This window comes from Poecile atricapillus, chromosome 16 (genome assembly GCF_030490865.1).
Source record: "Poecile atricapillus isolate bPoeAtr1 chromosome 16, bPoeAtr1.hap1, whole genome shotgun sequence".
NCBI classification, from domain to species: domain Eukaryota; kingdom Metazoa; phylum Chordata; class Aves; order Passeriformes; family Paridae; genus Poecile; species Poecile atricapillus.
Window position 1 is genome coordinate 3,297,336 of NC_081264.1, and position 23,634 is coordinate 3,320,969.

General features: G+C 43.1%; 1 protein-coding gene across 1 annotated transcript in view; it reads left to right on the top strand.

The window, feature by feature from the left end:
• The window catches only part of MLXIP (MLX interacting protein), a 43,682-nt gene extending 22,200 nt beyond the window's left edge, over nt 1-21,482 (top strand). The window contains exons 2-17 of the mRNA XM_058851436.1: nt 38-144; nt 450-535; nt 1,785-1,874; nt 2,155-2,196; nt 3,267-3,438; nt 4,364-4,453; nt 5,037-5,128; nt 5,223-5,892; nt 8,689-8,810; nt 9,537-9,723; nt 10,484-10,608; nt 13,101-13,199; nt 14,317-14,444; nt 15,437-15,560; nt 16,189-16,318; nt 16,797-21,482. Of these exons, the coding sequence (XP_058707419.1) occupies nt 38-144; nt 450-535; nt 1,785-1,874; nt 2,155-2,196; nt 3,267-3,438; nt 4,364-4,453; nt 5,037-5,128; nt 5,223-5,892; nt 8,689-8,810; nt 9,537-9,723; nt 10,484-10,608; nt 13,101-13,199; nt 14,317-14,444; nt 15,437-15,560; nt 16,189-16,318; nt 16,797-16,918 (2,386 nt within the window). The 3' untranslated portion in view covers nt 16,919-21,482. The remainder of the gene's footprint in view (nt 1-37; nt 145-449; nt 536-1,784; nt 1,875-2,154; nt 2,197-3,266; nt 3,439-4,363; nt 4,454-5,036; nt 5,129-5,222; nt 5,893-8,688; nt 8,811-9,536; nt 9,724-10,483; nt 10,609-13,100; nt 13,200-14,316; nt 14,445-15,436; nt 15,561-16,188; nt 16,319-16,796) is intronic.
• Nucleotides 21,483-23,634: the final 2,152 nt, after the last annotated feature.

The window sequence follows — 23,634 nt, forward strand, 5'->3', positions numbered from 1 at the left end:
CTGAAAGCAGAATGATTTGTTGTATGTTTTGTTGCAGTGGAAGGTTGGTTTCACCAAAATGGAAAAATTTTAAGGGATTGAAGCTTCAGTGGAGAGATAAAATCCGTCTCAATAACGCCATCTGGAGGGCCTGGTACATGCAGTGTAAGTACCGTGCTGGGGGTGGGTCTTCCTTGAGACATCGGTGAGAACAAGAGAATTGCAGTTATTGTCTGGTGAAAAGCTCGGGAATCTGCTCAAGGTCTGATGTTTCAGAGGCAATGCCGTTGAATCAGGATTTCCTGGATGTGCCCACACTGAGGGCGTGCTCCGAGCACAGCCCGAGATCTCCTTGTTTCATGTTGTTTATCTGGAAGGAATCCTGGCTAGGCTCACACCTTGCCACTGAAGTGACAGCTCTCTGCAGGCCCTGCACGTGCTCAGCACTTGCATTTTCGTTGTTGTTTCAGACCTGGAGAAGCGCAAGAACCCTGTGTGCCACTTTGTGACCCCTCTGGACGGCTCCGTGGATGTCGATGAGCACCGGCGGCCAGAGGTGTGTGAAACCCTGGGAACAGCCCAGTGAGCTCTGGAGTTTGTAACAGGATTTTCTGGTCTGCTGGAAGCAGGGGCAGCATAGCCAATCTGTGCTCTGTTTTTATTTAGAAGGAACCATTTAAAGCAGAGTAAACCTGGTTTTGTGAGTTCATCACATTAGGATGATCAAGATGCAACCAGAAGGACATTTGTTATCTGTGTAACTTATGTTAATGTTGTAGTTTAATGAATTGTAAGTCATAGAAGTGCTGTTTGAATAGTTAAGATTTTGACAGCCACTGCTGTCTTCTGACTGGAAGTCGGTGGGAAATCAGAGTGATGACTATTTTCAGGACTGAATCTAAGTGACCCTGGGAGAGTTTTCTGTATTTTATGTAATTGGCGAGGTGTGGTTTCAAGAGAACAAGCAATTTCTTTTTCTGTGTCGAGGTAGTTTCACAGACAGATCAAATATGAGTTTATGTTCTTTCATTTTTGTGCTCATGTAAACATAAATGAAAACTAACATCTGCCCTCTGGCTCCTTGCAGAAAACCAGTGAGGCCCTTGATGTGGCAATATGTGGCTCTCTCTATACTGCATAACTCTAGAATAATTTATAACTCAAAGGAGTTCCAGATGAGTTTGTGGAACTGTCTCAGGTTTTTGAAAGAACAGAGTTGATGTTTGTGTTGAAAGTGACCCTCGAAAACAAAGTTAAGGCTCTCATTAGTCTGCTCTCCCCAACTTACACACTGCTCTCTGTGATACATTGAAGACCCATATTGTCTGATCCTTTTGTTGCCATCAGTGTGTGGCCTGCAAGGTCCTCCCTCAGCTGGACATCAGATTTCTATTGCTTTGTGTCATTCATAGCAGCTTTTGCTTATGTGTTTATGCATGTGACCTTGTGGAATTCACAGGATATTGTATGCTTTATACATTATATTTCAGTAAATTAATTTTAAAGGGGTTTTTTTTGCTGTTTCTTAACTCTTGGTTATGGTTGAGCTGCTGTGGGAGATGCTGACAGTGCAGTCAGACATCATCTTGTGTTTGGTTTTTGTGGGGAAGATGAAGTTAGTACTGTCAGATTTGCTCTGTGATAGCTGAACTCTGGGACAGTGTGGGCTGCTGATACATGAGCTCAAACAGAATTAGCATGCTTTCTTTTGCATTTTTTATGCCTGAATATTTGCTTGGAAATGTATTGAATATTCAGCCCTTATGTGATTCCGTGTAATTCATGGTATGTGTTTGTGTTCTCAGGCCATTGCAACAGAAGGGAAGTACTGGAAACGAAGAATTGAAATAGTCATTAGGGAATACCACAAGTGGAGAACATACTTCAAGAAAAGGGTCTGTTGGTTTACATAATGAAAGTAGTTTGCTTGAGCTTGATGACTATGTTGTTGCTTTTCGAGTTTTTCTATCACTTTTTCTGGCATGCAGGAGTACTTAACACAGATGATAAGCTGGTACAGACATGCTCATCTGATTAGTTCCACTTAACTAAAAATTATTGTGCTGGGACTAATTGTGCATGATTGGGTCTTAAAAGTTTTGCAAAATCATGGCTTCCACTGGCACATACAGGACTTATTCTGACTTCACCATCTCTTCTGTTCTCCTTTTGCAGTTACAGAAACACAAAGATGAAGATCTTTCAAGTTTGGTCAGGGTAGGTAACACCACTGAGAAGTGGCAGCATTTTTGCTTGTAGAACCCGCAGTAGATAACAAAGCTGTAACGTGCAGTAGCTTGCTTTGATTAAAATCTAAAGACAAGCATCTTGCTTAAGCCTTAATTAAGGTTAGACACCCTCATGTTCTGTGCCTCAGAGAGCAGTGTAAGATTTGTAGCTTGAATTGGATGGAGGAGAGGTTGAATGTAAAGTGCTGCGACAGAAGAAATGGGAATTAGCATTGCATGCCCAGAGAGATCAGTCTCTTTGAGGGCTGGCACATGACTTCATCTTGTTACTGAGTTGTAACTGGCACTGCTGCCTTGCTTGTGTAACTGGGTCTGTGAAGATGTGGGAGCTACATGTTGCAGATCTTCCTGCTGTGCCCACAGTTCAGGCAGATCTGGATCCTATAAAAGGACAAAATGGTTAAAGGAACTGTGGTATCACCATTTAGTATGTCCCCTTAAACTATCAAATCTGCTTTGGGTATATGAACTGATGACCAGAAGCACTGTTTTGCTGTTTTTGCAAGGCAGTGCAGTTTGACTCAGCCTATAGTGAGGGATGGGTAAGCCTAGTCACATTATGTTGTATATTTCATGGGCAAAAAGTGTCCTGTGCAAACTCCGAGTACAATTACTTCACTGCACATCAGAGTTTCAGATACATCTCACAAGACCTGAGTTGTTTTTTGCATTCTTACTATTCCATCTTTATTCAAACCAAGGGATTGTTAAGCTAGGTGCAAAAACACTTGTGTAATCATCAAATAGCTGTGTAATGTGTTAACCTTGTAAACATAAGGAAGTGTTGTTTGTCTTACATCCTTCTAGTCAATATCTGGGTTTTGGGCGAAAACCTTTTCCAGAATGTTGTGGTGTTTCAGTAAGCTGAAGGTGCTGGTCTATCAGAAGCACCTCTGATGTGTTATAGTCCATTTGATGGCTCCTCAGAGAGAGGTTCTTCCCTTAAAAATGTGGAAAATGAGGGCTGCTTTTATAGATTTACACCAGACTGCTTTGGAATTGCTAGGCAGCCTGAGCTCTATTCCTTTCCTTTGACAGGACGATGATGTGGTTCTCTGGCAAAAAAGAAGGTATGGCAGAGAAACCCCTGTCCCCATGGAGGAAGGCAGCCTCTTGGATGCAGACATGCTCATGTCTGAGTTCACCGACACCCTGTTCTCCACACTCTCTTCACATCAGCTGGTTTCCTGGCCAAATTCCAGGGACATAGGTATTTGTTGGCTGTAGTTATGTTGCAGTGAGAACCCTTATGAAAACTCTGGTTTGTTGCTTTGCTGCTGTTGTAGTCTTGCCTAAGAAATCTATCTTATATTGCTGATACAGATAAGAACAGGTCAGGGAATGTAGCTGTTTTATGATTCTGTAGGTTACAGAATCCAAATTAATGATTTGAATTTAATTTCTATCTTAGCTTCTTACGTGCTGCTCCCAGCTTTGCCCCCTAATGTTGCTCTGAATAAATCTGTAATGAGTGGTGTCTACTTTATCAGTGGTGAAGGCATTGTGATTTATCTCAAAACATAGTTGTGTGTGTATTTTTAAGGGAATGCCTGTGTATTTTTGTTTGGTTTTGTCCAGTAGAACCAGTGCAAGTTTCATCTGTACAAACAATCCCAAGAGCTGTTCAGCTCTGTCTGGAGGCTCTGAATGTCTGATAGGACAGCACATGTCCACTGTTCAGCATCCTTGCTGCATGGATGTCTGAGCAAATCCAGAGCAGCCATGGTTTACATGATTGTACTCAAGAAAAATGGAATGGGTGGTGGTTTGTTTTAAAATGCTCTGCTATGAGCTGTGGTGAGTCAGGTTGTGCTTCCCAACAAGGTTGTGTGTAGTGCAGCAGGGGCAAGACAGGAGGTTTGGGAGCAGGAGGCATCCGAGCTTGGCAATCCCAGATGTCAGTTAGAGCCTTCAGGTTTCACCTCTTCCATTTTAGTAACTGAAAGTTTCATTCCCCAATGGCTTTGATATCTGGAATGTGCAGTAGCTCTGAAGAGAAGCAGATGCTCAGTTCCTTTCAGCAGCAGTTTTTCTGTAACATCTTAGCCAAGCCTGGCTGTGGAGTGTTTTATTCCTGTTGCTGTTATTATGTGAGCAATGGGAAATTAATCTAATCTGTCTCTTGAATTTTGCAGGACACTTAGGAAATGCTGACATGATTCAACCAGGGCTTATTCCTCTCCAGCCAAATTTTGATTTTATGGATACTTTTGAGCCTTTTCAGGGTAAGAAACATATATAGAGTTCCGTAATTTCTTAAATATTGCAGTGATTTATGAACTATGTTTTAAAAATGGTTAAATGTTACCAACACCTAAGGTTTCCCCATTTCACACTTCTTAGTGATGAAGACATTTAACACTTTGTTTGTCTTTGAATGTTTTATGGCACTGTCGGGGATTCCACATAACATTAAACTATTGCTGACAAGTTGGATGGTTATGGATCTTCATAGACGTAAAGAGCCATATCTATTTACTGGCTATGCAAGCAGTTTGCATCAGATAACTGTACCTGATGGGGCTCACTGAGGATCAGCTCTTGGCTGTCTGTGTGATGATCCCTTAATAGGACTGATTTTTGCATTGTCCCAGTTTGCATGAAAGTTGAAGGAGTCAGCCCCAAAGAGATCAGTTCCTCTGGAAGACAACAATTCACTGCTCAGTCAACAGCAGTTGTATGAAGCAAAATCTCATGGTTTCATTATTTGCTAAATAATACTGATATTCCTGTGAATTTTGGGATGTAGTAATGCTGTATGTCGAGTATGAAAAGTAGAAAATTAATAGGTGACTTTTCATATTTCAGAATTATTCACGCCCAGTCGCTCAAGTAATTATTTCCCTTCTGTGTCTGCTGTCAGCTCAGCTACCACAGACAGCAGCAGCCACTCCTCCCAGGTAAGAGGTTTAAACAGAAGGCTCTGACGTGAGCCATGTCCTCTCAGGAGGAGTTCAGACATGTCTGAATCAGTAATATTTCCTTGTCTCTCAGTCTCCTGTCCTGCCGTCGGGTTCGTTGCCCAGCACGCTTCCAGCAGGGAACATCAGTGACGGACTGATTCCTTCCTCAGTACCTGCTCCTGTCATTCCTGACGTTGTTGCTGACCAGTGTTCCAGCATTAGAAGCGGTGGATCTTTCATCCAGCCAGCAGACTTCCCTCCTGACTCGTCTCTCAGTGGGCCACAAACTTTTATGTCAGTGTTCCAGGCGCCCCTGCCATTGCTGCAGCCCGCGAGCCCACAGCAGCAGTCCCCGCTGCCCGCGGTGCCGCTGAGCTCCAGCCTGAGCCCCGCGCCCGCCGCCTTCGCTGCTCCAGAAACCCCCAAGTTTGGGCTCTGTGAATCCTCAGTCACCACTCACACGGCTTCTGCCACGCTCACCCACAACGCCCCTGCCACCACCTTCAGCCAGAGCCAGAGCCAGAGCCTGGTCCTGGCCACGCAGCAGCCGGGGGCAGGAGTGCCTTGTAACCTGGCCTTCCAGACTGCTGTTGTGCAGGGGCAGCCCCGGCCCCAGCTGCAGTCCCAGCTAACATTTGCACTCCCCAAACCTGTTCCTCTGGCCAGTGCTGGGACAAGGCCCAAACAGTCACAAAAAACAGTGCCTGCTCCGAAGCTTGAAACAGTGTCCTTATTGGTAAAGAATGCCTTCATCACCCCAGGTGAGGAGCACTGCGGGAGGATGTTTTTATTTTCTGAGTGGGACTAGCAGGAGAAAAAGACCTTCTTGCTTTTCTTGCTTTACATAATAAGTTAAAATAGAGCTTCTGAGTGTGTCCACAGAACCCTTGAATCCACTGGCTGAATGCAGTGGCTGCACTGTTGAGTGGGATTCTCTGGACTGCTGCAAGGATTGGAAGCAGTTTGGTTGAGTGTGAAAAGCTGACCTGCCACAGTGGGAGTCTCTATCTGTGCTGGGTCTCTCATCTGTCTGTGATGGGCCATGTAGCTGCACCAGCTGTGCTCCTGCCCCATAGAACTTCAGGTGTGATGCTGTTGTGATTAACTGTCCCTCAGAGCACTCAGCCACAGTGGAGGAGGAGATTCTCCTGAGGGAGCTGGAGATCTTTGTCTCAAGCAGTCTAGAGACCCTTAAGATGCTTTAAGTCAGGAGTGAATTTCAGGTCAGGGTAGGAACAACTGGGACTTCCACACTGGGTGGGATTTGGAGCCACAGGCGCTGCACAAGGCAAATAATAGTAAGATAAGGAGCGACAGTTTTACTTGAGGTGGTTCTTGTAGGAAAGCTCAAGGCTGGAGCAGGACAGGCAGAATGCTTTCCTTGGGATTATTGCAGTCTGTTTTTAGACTTGTGTTGGCTGGGAGCCAAGTGACTTCAGCCACTTGAAATGTGCAACAATAATTCAAGAAAAAGCCTGCCTGGAGGAGTTATGTTAAACAGGCTTTACTAGGGAGGTGTGTCTGCCAGGGCCTGATAGTGAGGTTACCCACCAAAAAGAAAAATTACTGTTCGGGAGAAGAACCAGACCCAAGATGTAATTCTAGGATGTTACTGGGATCAATTTGGTCCATGATTAGTAGTACAAGGGTGTTAATGGCAGTGCTCCTGTCTATAGTATGTTATAAACGAACAGTCCATGTACCTTCAGCAGTCAAGACATGCATTTCTCACCTAGTAAAGATTGTAGGCAACTTGTTTTCAGAAAGTCTTTGTTCCTGCTTTTCTCAGTGCTTCCTGGGTTGTTCCTCACCCCATATATTACTTTCCCAGTACTCCACCATTTACTTCTAGACCATTGCAACCAGTGGCTTTGTTTCTTGTTTAGATTAGTGGCATGTGTTTGGGGATCATGGTATTCCTAAACTGCTGGGATGTCAAGCTCAGGGGACAAATCCAAGAATTTAAATAAATACTAGAGCTTTATTTTTGGCAACAGAATAAACATCAGTACTTGTAACTGAGGCATTTATGCCTGTCATTTGTATTCAGGATAAACAAATCATCTCCTGACTTACATTATATCTTGTGTTAGAACTGTTGTGTGGTATAAGGACTCAAAAATCTGTACAGATTGTCTCACAAGGTGCAAGACTTCAGTACTATCGCCACTTCACAATAAATGTGCTGATTTTGAGAGGAAAGTTCTGCAAAACATGCGTCTGTAGGACAGAAACATGAATCATATAAAGCGACTTCTAAATATTGTTGCTGGTTGCCGTATTTCCTCAGATGTGGAAGTCAGAAAGGCCAAGGCTGTGCAGTGGCATTAATGCACTGGTAAGAGTAGGCTCTTGAGGTCAATAGAGATGTCATAAGTCCAGCTGAACATCAGTGAACAGTGGAAGGGTTGTGATTTCAGCTTTAGATGTGGGAATGCTCAAAGAATGAACTCCCTGTGTCAGTGACAGAGCTCTCCTCCAGACAGACCCACGCAAGGGCTGGCACAAGGTTTGTGCAATCCATAGGCCTCTCTTACAGAGGCTGTGCAGAAACTCCAGTTGAGTCAAAACACAATTGTCAGTCACAAGTGATGCTGTCAAGGAGGGGACATTGGATAACCCTGCACTGTCTCCCTGTCCTGCTGTGTGTGTCCTTTTAAGATCCTGATGCTGAATGCAGAGGGGTGGCTTGGCAGGGGCTGAGCTGAACTGACACTTGTCCTGCATCATGACAAAGGAGAGCTGAACCAGTACAGCCAAGAGTGAAGCCAAATATGTTTGGTTTGTTTTATCAAAATCTAGACAGAAGCTGTGTCTTTGCCTGATTCTTCCCTTAATAACAGCTTAGGGTGGTAAGTCGTATGTTCTGTCTAGACTGGGCAAGAACCATGTCAGCATGAATGCTGTGGTAGTAAATGCACATCTGCATTGGTTACATGGAGATCTTCACAGATTCATGTGGAGACATTTGCTGCCATTGCCTAAGTACTGCAGAACTCTTGGCACTTTCGCATATTTTATGGAATTTTGATGCTGATTCCCAATCACATTTGGTTGTCTTGTGGTTGTGTGTCATCTAAAGCAGCTGTAAAACCAGATAGTGAGAGAAGCTGGTAGGCTGAAGTGCTGAGGGAAAGCATTGAAGATATACAAGGAAACGTGAAGTATTGAGTCACTGACACTTCCTGGGTCAGCAGAGCAAGCCTGAGATCCCAAAGTGTGAATGGAAGAGGAGAGCTGAAGATGGTCCTCCTCCTGTCAAACACAGCTCTGACAGAATGAAGACACTGAATTACTATATACCTCTGTAAATTCACCTTGAAGCAGTGACAGTGATGCTAGAAAACTCAGAAATAGCCAGAGTGTCAAAGTCCTTTGTACTGGATTAAAGGGTTTGAGATTATTGGAAGACTGGTGGCATTTTATACTGCAGTGAAATAGTACCAAATAGAGGCCCATTGATCCATACCTGTGTTTACTGACAAGTTATTTCATACAAAATAATCTCCATCTCTTTTTTGTCTCATTAGCTATTCTAACTGAATTGTGTTCTTCAGCTGCCTTTCAGGGACAGTCCAGAGCTGTGATTGTAACTCCAGCACCTTTAAAAAGAGAGGGGATTTTGACGCCAGCCACGTCTCAGTCTAATGTTGCAATTGCACCAGCTGGAATTGTCAGAGTAAGGAGAAGAAAAAAAAAATTATATATTTGTTTTCTAGGCCTGTTATTTGCAAGTAGTGAGAGCCATAATGTGCTCAAGTGGGTAACGAGTCCACTAAATCATCTGTTACCCAATGTATGCATTAGTGTATTCAGCATTATGTTTGCTTATTTTTAATGTAGGCACTTTATGGGCTTGGAAGCACTTTATAGTCTTGACAGGCTCTGTCTCACACAACAGTAAGATTCCAAGGAGGCCTGTATTCACAGTGCTGTGGATGGGGATGGTTGGTGCTTTAACTGTGCAGAAGCTTGGAAGGAGCCCAGGGAGCTCACCTTTCCACTGCCATATTGGAAAACATGCCTTGGGTATGTGAGTGGGTTTCCCCAGTATGTTGTGTGCAGGAAGATGGAGATAGATTTTAGTATGTTATGCTGTTGATGTGCTGTAATACTGCTTTAAGTTATGAAAGGATACTGGTCTTCTGCCAGAAGCCTGACTTTGGTGCCTGCCAATTCCCTATATATTAGCTTTTGTTTCATGTCATCAGATTGTTAATCATGTATTAATTTGCTACTTTTAGTGAAAGGCAAGGTAACAAATCTCTCTCTCTTTTTCTCTTTCTTAATCTCTCCCCCCACTTTCTCCTTTCTCTCATCCCTTCTCTCCCTCTGCCCCCACACTGCCCCTCCTGCTCTCTCTTTCTCTCTGTTTTTCTCTGTGCTGTTTCTGTGCTGTTCCCAGGCTCCCGGGGTGACGGAGTTCCGTAGTAACATTCTGGTTGGTCCAGCACAGCGAGCACCAAGTAGTCAACAAAGCCAGTCCACAGTCTCACATCTCTTCCCTCCTAGTGTAGTCCAGGATGTGTTGGTGAAAGGAGAGCACATCCCTTCCCACTGTAGCAGTTCACAAGTTCCCTCACCTACACCTAGTAAGTTAGAAAGCTGTAAGCATTCTCTCCCCTGCACGTGGAAGTGTGTTTCTGTTGAGTAGGCAGGGTGTAAATGGGCCTTGAGGGTCCCTAGATAGTTTTTGAAGGAAGAGCTTTTCAGGCCCTTCTACCCCACAGCTTCAGTTGCATCCAGTAGTTTGCAATTTTTGTCTTAAATGACTGTGCAGCATCCCCACAAACTGTGATTTTGTGCTTCCTGTAAGTGGCTCCTTTCTAAAAGGATGTGCTGTCGTAGTCACCAAGAAATGAAAGGCATCTGTGTAGGAAGTGCTGAATAGGTTTGTTGTTCAGTGTCATAGCTCTGATTTTGGCTGGAGGATCTCAGACACAATCCTCGTAGGTAAGTGCAAAGACTCCTTTTGCATGTGCATTGACAGAGCATTCCCTGGGCTGGTTCTTGTGGTAAATGGCTTGTAAGTGTCACCATCACATCCCAGGCCTTTAGAGACAAACGGGGGAGTCCAGCAGGACGATGGAGTCACAGCCTGTGCATCCAACATGCCTTTGCTGAAATGTGTGTGTGAAAGGACTATTACATCTTGCTATTCAGGATGTATCATGTGACATGATATCCTAAGCTTTCCCAGCAGTCTTGATGTTTTCTAGCATGTGGTTGCTGCATCAGTGTAATTTGGTTGCCAACTGCATTTCAGTTCAGTTCTGAGTAGAAGCTTCTCAACAGTTACATTTGCTACAGAAAGTTGTTTGTTAATGTGTCGTGTTTTTTTCCTTTCTGAAGGCCGGGATTGTCAGAATTCAGGCCAGGCTTCCCCCTGCGCCTCTGAGCAGAGCCCCAGTCCACAGTCTCCTCAGAACAGCTGCTCAGGAAAACCTGCCACTGACCCTACTATGGCTGCATTTAAGGTGTGTGTCCCTTCCTTTGAGGGGCTTTTCTTCTTTGCCTTCATAGCAACTTTCCTGTCCTGATGTCTGAGCATGGACTAGAGAAAGCTGTGCTTCAGGACAGTAGCATATTGGTGTGTTGGGCTTAACTTGCTGCTGCCTTCATGCTGGTCTGCAATCCAAAATGTCAGACTCTAATCTACTCTGCTCCTCAGGGATGTGTCACCAGAGGGGCCAGTCTTGGCTGTACCTCTGCAGGTCCTTATGGTTGTGACAGCAATTCCTGCTGTGGCTCACAGGAGTGTTGTGACAGGTGTCAGTTTACTTGATCAAAGGTTTCAGGCTTAGCGTTCTAAACCCTGGCTTTTTGCCATTGTTCTGTTGGGGCTCTTCAGTCTGCAGGGCTCTGGCCATCGCTGGAGGGGAAGTTCTTGACCTGCTGAGTTACTTACATGTCTCCAGTGATGCTATGCTGCTCCACAGAGAAGCAGCTCCACAGACTCTACGAGTTACACCTGTAAAACCCTTCGAGAATTACTGGGGTAAGAACTCGGCGGTCTAGAGATAGCACCCGAGCGCTGGTTGTACCTCACACACACAGGCTGACCTTGTCAGAACACTTTCTATGGTGGTATGAGAAACTTCTCCACAAAAACCCCATCAGAACAATCAGCTGTAACCCTCTCATTCATTCTGTTATGAAAGGGAGAGTTACTTAACAGTTTTGCAAGCGCCAACCCCGTTCTGGCCTCTCTGTCTCTGTGTACCCTGTGAGTTGATGGCAGTTTGGTTACTCCAGGGCAGAAGGGTAAGTTTGACACCTGCAGCCTGTGACTACTACTCAGGTCTAGATCTTTTGCAGAGGACAATCAGAACTGCCCCGTGCTGACCATGCTGCAAGTTTACTTGTAAGAGTTGGCAGGGATAGGCTCACAAGCAGTGGATGCAGCCTGTTCTGCTGCTAGAGAGTAAGGTAACAAAGGAACAAGTTTGTAGGGCTGCCTGATGGTCAGAGGTGGTCACTAGATGGAAGAACAAGGACACAGCTGTGAAATAGGCTTTACAGCCTTGTAAACACACCTGCTCTAACAGGAATTGCTTTGGATATGTACTGTTAGTAACTCTTCTGTAAGACAAGAGAGAAACAGTGATATTTGCCAGGCTCCAGATGTACGTGCTTTTGGTCCTCTGTATTGTTAGTTAAACAGTTTTGTATTCCTAGATAATGTGGTTATTTCAGTTTGCCAAAGCATAGAGGGCTCTGGAAATCTCAGTTCTGCTCATGAAACCTGAATTTTCTGTGGTTTTGGGCAACCACTTCACTGCTTTACTGCATTGTTTTCCTCCATTATAAAGTGGGGTGATGGTGAGCTGATGCCAGAAAGGCCCGCTCTGCCAGGAATGTGTTCTCAAAGAGCAAACTCTGTTAAAGAAGTTTGTTCATCCCGGGTTTCCTGTGGCAGACTCCCAGGAAAAAGCAGTAATTGAGTGGTGCAGCAACAGGAACAACTTGGGCTGCTGCTGCCAGAGAGGGACTCAGAACAAAGAAATCCCTGGGCTGTTACACAGTTATGGTCTGTGCACTTCCTGCACACACCTGGCACACACCTCTGTGTAGAGTGGGGATTTTTGGAGTCCTATCTGGAGTTGTTTTGGCCTTCCTGCATCCTTTCTGTGTGTTCCTGCTGTGACACGTGTAACCATCCCAGGGACGATCCCTGGCTGTTCCCGGCTCCAGCTGAGCTGGGCAGGAGCCACAGGGCGGCAGTGTGGCCCCAGCTTTGGGAATGGATCTGCTGGCTGCAGATCCCTTTGTCCTCAGCAGCTCAGAGGCCTTGGAATAATCCAGCATTCCCAATGTTGGAGAAGAAACTACTAGAGCTCCTTTTATAGCTTGGAAAGTCTTTTCTTTCTATGGATACCAACCTTGGGAGCTCCAGTCAGTGGTTTATGTAGCTCCCCAGCCCTGGGATCCAGGGGCTGCAGGATCCTCCTGAAACTCTTGCCAGTTGTTTTCTTTTTTACTGATTGTGAAGTATTTCTGCCACAGGCTGGACCAATTCTGTGTCTGCTGATCTTTGTTCTTTTGTTAATATAAATCCTAAATATTTTATTTCCCGATGACATAGCCAAAGCTTATAAAGAGGTATAGGGTGACCTTTTCTTTTGGCTAAAGCACTCCACAGACAAATAGCATCTTTCAAACTTTTGTGTGCCTTGCTTGAAGTAGCAGATCATGTACATACTGTACAAGTCTAGAACCTCCAGGTAATACATCTTTCAGATGTCCTCTTTTACCATCCTGGCATGTGATGCTTAAAATAAGTGCAGATGTCAGAGGTGGGTTGGTCCATGAACACACTGTCAATTCATTATTAAGATTCTGGAGAATTGATCCAGGGGAGACTGTGAATGCCAACAAGTCAACAAAAACTGAATTTGAGTAGCTGAAATAGTCACTGCAGTAGGAGTAGTGGAGAACAGCACAGACTGAACTGATTTTATTTCTGCAGAATCGAAGGATGAAGCATCTTTCAGAACAAAAACGAAGGTCTAACATCAAGATTGGTTTCAGTGCTCTGAACAGCTTGGTGTCAGCCAACTCCAAGTTGGTAAGTACTGCAGCAGTACTTAGAGTTTAATGTGAAATGTAAGAAAGAGCCATTCTAAAAGTCTTGTTAATAAAGGTAATCATTTCACTGCTGAGTGGTCAGTTGAGCAAAGCAGAACACACTGCTGGAACACAGTGGTAGAATGGAAAAGCTCAGGTAAACTGCTAAAATTTCCTACACCGTTGAGATCTCTGCCTCCAAGCAGAAGTCAGAGGCATGATCAGTTCAGATGATTTGGCAAATCTCTTTAGGACTCTTTACACCACCCAGCTTTAAGAATCAGGACCTTTTTTCCCCTTTCACCTGTCTTTTGTGCACGGGTTTACAGAGAAAAAAATTCCCAACCGATTTTTCATTGTCAAATTTCATTGTCCAGACTAAAAACTTACTTTGGCTACACTAGTTAACTTAGTTGACAAAACTGAAATACAGATATATCTGCACAACAAAATTCTTAGTGACCTTTAAATACCAGGAGCTTTGAAACGTGGAAAATAGGAAAGCTTTTGGCACAGCATATTGATTTGTTTATGTAACTTTTATAGCTTTATAGAAATTTAGGCAATATGTTGACAGAATTACACTTCCTGACTTGAAGAGCCTATTTTTAAAGGAAGTCCGCTTTGAAAACTCAGCTTTACTGAAATGTCTGGTTATTTTATTTCTCAAGTTCAGATTTTTAATTGGTTTCTCCAAACTTCAGGTTTCCTAAACTAAATAATTTATATTATCAACTTCAAGCAGTGCTTCCACCAGCACTATAAATCTGTCTGGAGACGTAGCACATCCTTCAGTACTTAAGTAAGAACTGTAAATATTTTTAAGAGGACAGATAATGAAATAAAACATTTAAAATTATTAAAATAGTTCTTTCAACAAAGTAGCAGAAGTGTAATTTATGGAAGAAAACAACCCCACATTTCTCTTTACTGGAGTGCGAAGAGGATTCAGAGAAACGCAGAGTTGAGTATCTGAAGTGTTTTGCTCTGCCTGACCCGGTGCTTTTACACACAGTGAAGGAAAATTAAAAGGTGCTGGAGTGCAGGTTAGGAGAACAAACTCATCATGAACCTCAGGCTGTTGCAGGAAGCGAGCTGTGTGTCTGTGTTTGGCCTAGATCAGCCACGCCATCACGCTCCAGAAGACAGTGGAGTACATCGCCAAGCTGCAGCAGGAGAGGGCACAGATGCAGGAGGAAACCAGGCGCCTCCGGGAGGAAATCGAGGAGTTGAACGCCACCATCCTGTGAGAATGGGGAGCAGCTTCAGTGGTGCCTGGGCCAAACAGCAGGGAGTGTGTGCTCAGTGTCACACCTGGGAGCAGATGGGTGTTGGACACAACAGAGCTGCTGTGGGATGGGCACTGGTGCAAACTGTGTGGATTTTCAGCAAGCTCTGAGCATGGAATGCACAACAGTGGCAGCATCAGAGAGGAGGATGTGTCAGATCAGAGCAGTTCTGAGAAGAAGTCAGTGAGGATATTTTTATAAAGCTCATTGGTGACTGAACTCTCACTCTTCACAATGGCTTTGCTGCAGTTTTCTTTTCAAAGGCAGTCAGTTTTTACAGAAAATTGTGGTTGAGTATATAAGTCACAGAACTTGGGCTCCAGAAGTTTGCCACTGGCTGAACATAACTGTGATAAATCACTTCACCTTCCCAGTGCCTCAGTTTGCTCTGTGGGTTTATTATTATGTACTATTGCAAAGCATGTTGAGAAGTGCAGTGACTTTACTTCCTTCTCCAGAAGTTTTAGGGTTAAGTATGATGTTAGAATTAGCAGTAAATCAAAATATTTTTGTTTTTCTTACAAAATACGGTGAAGTCTGCTTGGTTTTATTTTAAGTTGATCTGTTTCATGAGAATCTTCGTTATATCTTCTTCTGTAACATTGCTTAGGAGTACTGTAAATTTTTCCTTAACTCCTAATGTGCCTTGTCCTTAATGGATGCCCAGAATTACTTTGTTCTATATTATACTTCATTTTTAGTTTTGTTGTTTGTAACTAGAAATGTTTGTAGCAGCTTGATAAATCACTTTGCTGCGTAAATATAGGCAAAATTGTTGGGAAAAGAGTTTTTATTCCTGACTGGAGCTGTTACACTCTGGTGGGATCATGCACTGGGAAGCCCCTCCACCAGAGATACCAGGAATACACACTTTCCTCCTGCTGCAGTTTAATCTGGAAGAGAAATGTCTCCTTTTTGGTGGGATTCTGACCTCCAAACATCTCTTCAGTTCTTGCCAGCAGCAGCTCCCTGCTACCGGGGTTCCCGTGACGCGGCAGAGGTTTGACCACATGAGGAAATTGTTTGATGAGTACGTGAGAAGCAGGACCCTGCAGAACTGGAAGTTTTGGATTGTATCCTTTTATACCAGCCTGATGAACATGGGCTTTGGTTGCTGGTACTTTTAGAGCCAAGAACTTGGGATTCTGATTCTGTGACTTTAAGCCAAGTTACTTAAATAGTAAATGTCCTCAGTTTTCATCCACATCTGCGTGTGGATATGGATTCTTGCAGAACTTGTTCACCTCAGCATGTGAGAGGTAACTGGAAAGTGAAATGCAATGCAGAGGCGAGGTGTTCTTGCTAGGTTATTGTACTGCAAGAAATCTTTAACGGACTGCTGTAACTGCAGCTCTGGCTGTCTTTTGGGACACGTATATAGATAACAGCAAAGATTTCAGGGGGAAAGAAAATTACAGTTCCTGAAGCTGTTCAAAAACTTGCACATTCCCCTTTCTTTTTTTCTCTTCTGGTCAATGTGGAAGAATTTTGCAAAATACAGTGAATATCACTAGGAACTAAGGTTCAATTTTTTCCTCAGTCTTAGTGTTAAAGATTTGAAAATACAATCATTTAAACATTGCAATCCCTCTGGAAGTTGAAGTCCACTTAGAAATCCAGTGTTTTCTCTGGTATAGCCTTTCCCTTAGAATGTTTTGAACTCCCCCTTTGTTTTCTTCCTTGACATTTGATGGTTTACAGTTCAGCATTATTATTAAGCCATTGTTTGAGTCCTTCAATGGGATGGTTTCCACAGCAAGCTTTAAGGATCTGAATGAAACTGCACTGGCCTGGTTGGATCAGCACTGTTCTCTTCCTGTTCTGAGGCCAAGTAAGTGAAGTTCCATCCAGCAGCTCTTCAGAACATAGAAAATATAATATAATAACATTTCTTTAAAGTCAGAGGATGGCAAAGAAAGCACATGATGCTGAATGTGACCTTCACTTCCTTTTTGTTAGCTCAGTGAAAAAATAAGAACCTCTTCTGACTTTGAAGACAGAAAAAAAAAATTGTTGAATATACCAGAATTTAAACAGTCTTTACATTTAAATTTCAAAAGCTTGGCTCTAGTTGGAGTGCGTTTGGCAGTGTGATTTACCTCATAATGAGGGAAGACCTCTGAGATTTGTATTCGGCTTTGGAGTGACCTTCTGTTTGGGCATCATTGCTTGATTCTTTCCCTCTTTCAGCAAGTACTTAATTTACGTTTATAGCTGTCAAGGGGTGCTCTCTTTTGTAGAAGAAAGTTCAGTCAGATTAACAGCTTTTCCTGATGCCTTCCTGCCTTTTTCTTTTTCTTTTTTAATAGTGGTGCTGAACACCCTGCGGCACCTGAGCAGGAGCACCTCGATCCTGTCGGACCCATTGCGGCTGCCGGAGCAGGCACAGGAGGCTGTGGTGAAGATGAACAAGAGAGCTGGGGAGACCTAACAACCAAAGACACTGAGGTGCTTGTCCCAGGGGTGGAGAACCCGCCAGGCCCTGCCTGCCCAGGTTCCTCCAGTCAGTGCACTTTAGAAAGGGTTCTCTCCATCACCCAAGACATTGTTCAGGGCACCTGGCCCTGCCTGGTGAAGAGGTGCAGGTGATGCGGCGTTGTCAGAACGTTTGGGTTCCTCTCCAGTGCTGTGCTGTGCTCTGTCACGTGAGAAAAAACACCAAGCTCAGGTAAACTCAGCAGGTTTGAGCCCTGCAGGCAGCAATAGATCTCCATCAATGCATCTTTATGCAACTAATGAAACACCCTCAGTTCTCTGAAGTGTAAATCCTGTACATCAAGGAATGTGCTCTTCAAGGGGAAAAAATACTTCTGATTTCACAAAGCAAAATGTGCTTTTTATTTTGTTTTCTGGTATTCAGTTCCATGTGTTTTACTTGAATAGTGAAAATTGTTAAACAGGATCATATGAAAAACCAAAGGAGAAGAAAAATCTGTCAGTGATGTCAACTCATGGCAAAAATACTAGAATTAAAATCTCAGGCTGTGTTTTGTGTATTTTTATTTTAATGAGTGTATCATCGCATCTGATCAGTTTCAAGACGTGCTTTATTTTCTAGTAAATAAAGTAGCTGATTTTTATTTTTTTTATATAGCCATTGCAAGGGAGGAGCAGGCTGTGCAGTAAGTGCAAGAAAGCAGTTTGAGATTGTATAATTTCTGCAATTAGGATAAATACATCAGTTTTATATCGGTTTAATCATTGAACTGTTTTCTTGCACTCTGCACAGTTCAGCTGCCATCCTCACAAAATGTGCACATAGAAAACACATCCATAGGTAAATGTAGTAGCACTTCAGAGACAAGAATTGAGTTTGTAATGTTAAAAATTTGGCTTTTTTATTATCTCAGAAGCTATATCAAACCACACAGACTTGCAGTCAGTTCTTTGCTTCTTTGTCTTTTTTTGCTTCTTCTTTTTGCTTTCTGTCTGAAAAACCTGAAGAACTTTGCTAGCTCCTTCTGTGAGAGCAGCACTGTAGCAAGGACAAGGCACAAAAGGTGAGCCTCTCCCTGCATGGAGGGACTGAGGGCTGAAGGGGAAGGCACAATGGCCCATTTTGTACCAACACAGCTTCCTGTAGCTGTGCAGGCAGAGGGGGAAATGCTTTTCTGGGCTTTTTTTGGTTTTTTTTTTTTTCTTGAAAGTAGATTTGACATAAAATTTGAAGTTCGTGGCAGGTATGAAAACCTGTGTCCCTGTGACAGAAGCACCAAAATTGCAAGTCTCAGCCAAGGAATGGTGTGCAAAGGTTTTCTTAGTAATTAAATACTGATTAGATTTTCTGGAGGGATCCATTCCTAGCTCTTTTATAATGTTGTAATCAGTTAAGCAATAATCTTTTGGATACATCTGGATAAGAAATGTTGAATACATAAATCCTTTTTTGAATCAGTGCTTTCAATCCTCACATTTTTATCACTAGTTGTGAATTTGACTCCAGTAAAATAATTTTACACTGTGATGAGCTGGAGATGTCCCTTATGTCCTTTTCTTGGTGGGCTGATCTCACTCTTTGTGTGTTAAAAACATGTCTGGGTTTCTAGCAAGAAAGCAGCAGGCATGCTGTCCAAGAGCTGATGTTTTTGCTGACCTTTTCAGATGAGCAGATCCTGTGATGCTTCCCCTGCAGTGTGGTCTCCTGCTTGTCAGCAGTGATGGTGTGTGATTTTTACCATTTCTGGTATCGATGATGTGGGAGTTTTGTCTCAACAAGCACAGTGCAGTACAATCATCCTTCAGGGCCCAGAGAGATCTGAGAACTGAAATCCCAACATCCCATATCTCACTGAATGGATTGGAATCTGAGAGCAACCTTAAAGGAACAGGGAGGGGTAATTTACCTGAACTGCCAAAAACTTTGTCCATTCACAGTTTTGATGGAAAACTCATCCATCAGGTTGCACCATGAGCTGGTTACAGTTGGAGGGAAAGTGCTTGTTTAACAAATTGTGGTGCAGAAACAAACTCAAAGCACTATTAAGAAACTGCAAATTTTAAAGAGGAAAAAAAATAAATATTGCTTACTTAGGCAAGAGTGTAGGAGGAAGGAAAGGAAAAGTGAAAAGATACTTTCCACTAGTGCAATTACCAGAAATGATGTGGCTGCTCTTTGAAGCAGTGATTCAATATATTCTTGTCACCCTGTTATTGCAGATCACAATTCTTTTATCAGTCAGCCTTGTGAGGAGAGTGATTTCACTTCATTTGGAAACACAGGAGGAAAAAAGCTGGTTTATGTCTCACATCTGAACAGTAGAACCACTAAAGATTGGTGTGGAAAGAGATGGACCACGTATGTATTAGTTCCTGCATAGTTTTCTACTTTAATTTATGTTTAAATACCTTAGTCTGTATTTCTTACCCATGGAGGAGTTTAAATACTTTATTTTTTTCAAAGTTTGGTAACACTTTCTCCTGTAATTTAAGCACTCTGATTTCAAAGTAAGTCACCAAAGTAAGCAAGCCAAACACACAGTGCCTATAGTCTGCACAGAATTGCAGGTGCTGCACATCTGCCTGGTGCTAAGCTTTTGGAGAACCCCCATATAACTGAATACAAATCGTATTCTGTCAAATCCAACATATTTCACTCCGTAAAGGAGTAGCTAAATAACTTATTTATGGCCTGTGATATGCACAAAGTCAAACTGGGATTGTCAGCTGGTTCCTTCTGACCTCAAATTGTATTAGCTGGTATATTGTAGATGGCCCTACCCCAAACATAAGTTCTGGAGAACTTGGGCATTTTCTGGTGTAGTTATTAGTTTGTATTTTAGTTACTGGCCCCCTTTTAGCAGAAGGAGTAAGGGGTGAAGGTCCAGGAGCAAACTGGAATTGAAGGAATTACTGAGGAGTAGGGTCAGAGACAAGCGCACACTTCATCATGACAGTCTGATCTCTGCACAAAACCAAAGGATTCTTGGTTAATACCATTTGACCTGACTGGAATGTTCTTCCATGCTTTCCTAGACTGCTGGGGAAGGCTTCCTTGAAGGGGGTTGCTATTAGAATGTTTCCATCTGTGCCTTAGATCTTGGTGTCATGTATGCATTTGATAAATCATAAGTCACCCATTGTTCCCCTTAAAATGATGCTCTGTGGAAAATTCAATGAATGGAGGAAGTGGGGCTTCCCAGGCTTTTTAGAAGATTTTATCTGTGTGGCATTACTATGACCCTTTCACACTGAGGTTGTGAGTAACTGTGTCTATGTTTGGAAAAAATTGCGTCTTTCCTGCTGAATCCACCCCTCTCCACTGCCATGTGCCGGAACACGTGTGCACACATGGATGTAACCTCTGCTCTGACAAACCCAGGAAACAGGCAAGGGCTTAAACCTCTGAATCTGAAACGGCTTGAAAAGACAAAGGGCTGTCAAATCTACTGAAAAACTGCATCCCTTTGTATCTTCAGGTTTTTTTACATTCCCGTGTGTGTGTGTTTGTGTTCACGTGTGGTAGAAGGGACAGGGACAGGTAAATTTAGTTTTGTTTGCTTTTAAAGCCCAAAACTCCAGAAAAGCAGTTTGAGAACAGGAGAGGGAAGCTCACTGCAGAAATGTTCAGTAAGATAATGCTTATTTGAAGGCTGTTTCACTTTCTTAGTTTCTGAAGTGGATAACTCTTGCCTTGATGTTGCCAGCTAGAAGGTACTGCTGAAAGTTGAGTGTGTTTTCTCCTTTTTCTATTTTTTGGTTCCTTTCCACCTTTATTGCATGGAAAACCACCAGAAATCAAAAGGCTGATGACATCAAGTTCAGGTTCTTTAGGGATTCAGTCACATCAGTCTGGAGGACTATGGAGAATTGTTGATAAATTTTAGGAGTTGTTTTAATTAGGTGAGACATTGGGAGTTGTTCTATTTCTTCTCAATTTATACACTTGAGTTTCAGAGGAGATGATTTGTTTTGGGTTTTTTTCTTTTATAGGACCCCAGTATTTTCCCACAATATTGGTTAAAGCTCTAGTTTTCTTTGGTTTCATTCTTGGTTGGATTTTCTGCTCATTTACTGTGTTAGAGCAAAAGTGGTAGAACCAAACTGTAGCTTCATCTGTAAAGCTTGAGTTCTTCACTTACAGTAACTTCAGTTACAATGAAACACACCTTAGGTATATAATGGAATTAATTTCTAGCCATTGTCCAAACTTTTTATATCTGAACTTTTCCAACATGAATAGGGTTTTCAATCAAAATATATCAATGTTATGAGCAAGCCTTTTAACAATACAATGAATAAATAGATTGTTTTCTTCTTCTAACCTTGTATTTAAATGTGTTTTAAGTGAATGGAATTCATTCTTGTTAAGAAAAAAGGAAAAAAAAGCTTGAAGGTATGAGGACTTCAGGTTGTGCTCTTGCTTTGCTTAGGTTTTCTGTTCTGTTGCATGACAACTTCTGTTGTGCTGTTGATATGTAGCACTTTCAGTAGGTCTGTTAAATTGTGCAATGCATTTTTTTATATTTACAACCAAAACAATAAAGGATATTTTTTGGAAGAAACTGGTTGTAATGCCTCTATTTTCTGACTGGAGGTGGGGAAATGGTAAGTAGAATTATTCCTACACCAGGGTCAACACCTGGCATCCTTTTTGCAGCTATAAAAGGTGACAAGAGCTCGTTTCCCTGTGAGCAGTGCTGGAGTTACCTTTGGATCTGTGTGTTTGGCATTCCCAGAGCATTGCTCTGTATCCTTTGTGGAGTTGCTGAAGTTTGGACACCTTTTGGGATTGATGTTGGTGTTAGGCACTGAGCTGCTTAAGTCCATTTAAAAAATGAAATTAATAAATCTTTCTTTATTGACTGATTTTTGTTTTTCCCTGGTAGGACAGTCCAGCTCTCTGTGCTTCAGTTATCACCTCCCTGGCATTTTGGATTTTCTTGCCTAGTGGAAACAGCAGTCAGGCTCTAGTTGAAGAGAAAGGTAATGGAAGAGTGAAAAGAAAGGTTTTATTTTAAAATCACCACATAAGAGTTTGTGCTGGTTGATGTTATCCTTGTGATTGGTGCCTCTGACTTGGTATTTCTGATGAGAACTTCTGATGAGTCAGGCTTGCAATTCTAGGAGGTACAGCAGGGTTCAAAAACCCTGAATTTAACTTTTCAGAAATCAGAAGCTTGATCTCACATAAAGCATTTTGGTGGGAGTGAAGAGCAGTGCTATTTCAACAGTGATAAACCAACTCTTCAGCCTGCCTTCACTTGACCAAGCACTACAAATGCCAGAGTTACTGCAGGGATGCTATCGAAGCTCTCTGGGAGGAAGCTGTGGCTGCAGAGCACTCTTTCTGTACTACTGATTTAGCTGTGATTTCAGGGAGGCTGCTGTAACTTCAGCTGAGATGCCAAAAGAGTTTGTGAGGTGGTTTCTTTTTGTGGCTGGCTCTGCTAATCCTTGAACGCTGCCAAAAGTGGACCTATACTTGCTCTGGGGAGATGAAATCACTGCTGTAAGGGAATTGGCCCATCAGTGGGTAGACAGCTCAGGACTCTCTTTGTATCTAAATCATTGGAATGGAATGCTCACTAGATTTTTATATATTTATTTTAACCTATATTTGCCCTCAGGACTTCATCTCCACCTATTCTCATCCCTGAGCACTTTCTCCAGGAGGTGGGCAGACAAGGAATGGTTATTTGGGTGTTGGGGAAGTTCCCTGTATGCAAACACAGAAGAGCCCCTGTTGTCATCCAGAGAGATGTTTAACATGTTCCTGTTTCGGAACAAGGTGTGTGCGTCACACCCCCAGTACCTTTCCACCACCAAATGGAAACAAACCCATGAAAGATGAGACTCATCACATCCCTGGGTCCTGCTGCTGCCCTTCTGACACTGCTTACAGAGCCCATCTGTGGCTCCTCCATCCAAACTCTTCAGTCCTCACAGGTCTCGAAAGCTTTGTTTTCAACCAGGATTAATGGGGAACTGCAGGTCAGGAGATCTTTGCTGGTGACTAAGTCATGATCACAGCAGAGATGCTCCCTGTGGCACAGGTGTATCCCCCAACTCGCAGCCCTCCAGAGCTGGGGAGGATTTATCTGAGCCCTGGTAACCCTGCACCACCAGGAAGGCCACAGGGCTGCAGGTGTTCTCACTGTTCTGCCTGGGGCTGGTGCCTTTTCCTCTTGGCAGAGACTGGTCTGAGTTTCCCCCCCCACGTGGGGGAAGAACAACTCTTCTTTCTCAGGTAGCCCTTCCCATGATGTGAGTTTGGACAGACCATCTGACTCATTTTGACATCTTGTTAGTGCTGCTGAGGAAGCATTTCCCTTTCTAAGGAAAACACTTTTGTTGAGCTATTTATACATTTACAAGGCAAAACAAAAGCTGTGCATGGGAGAGGAAACCACAGGGAGCGGCCCTGTATAATCCTCTGGTTCAGCAAGGCTTAAGTGGTTTGTGTCAGTCATTGACAGTGATGTTTAAGCCCTGAGGATGTGACTTTTCCTCCTTGGAGTGCTTTGCTGACCCCACCTGAAAAGCTGGTGTTGCTTCAGGCAGGTGTTACTTCAGCCTTGGGGATAAGCACATCCCCAGGCAGTGATTTTTTTCCAACCACTCTTCTTTTTCTATTAAAAATGAAGGATATGAGGTTGGAATTTTAGCTTCTTCATGTCACCACTATGTGACATCTCCAGAGTTGTGTCT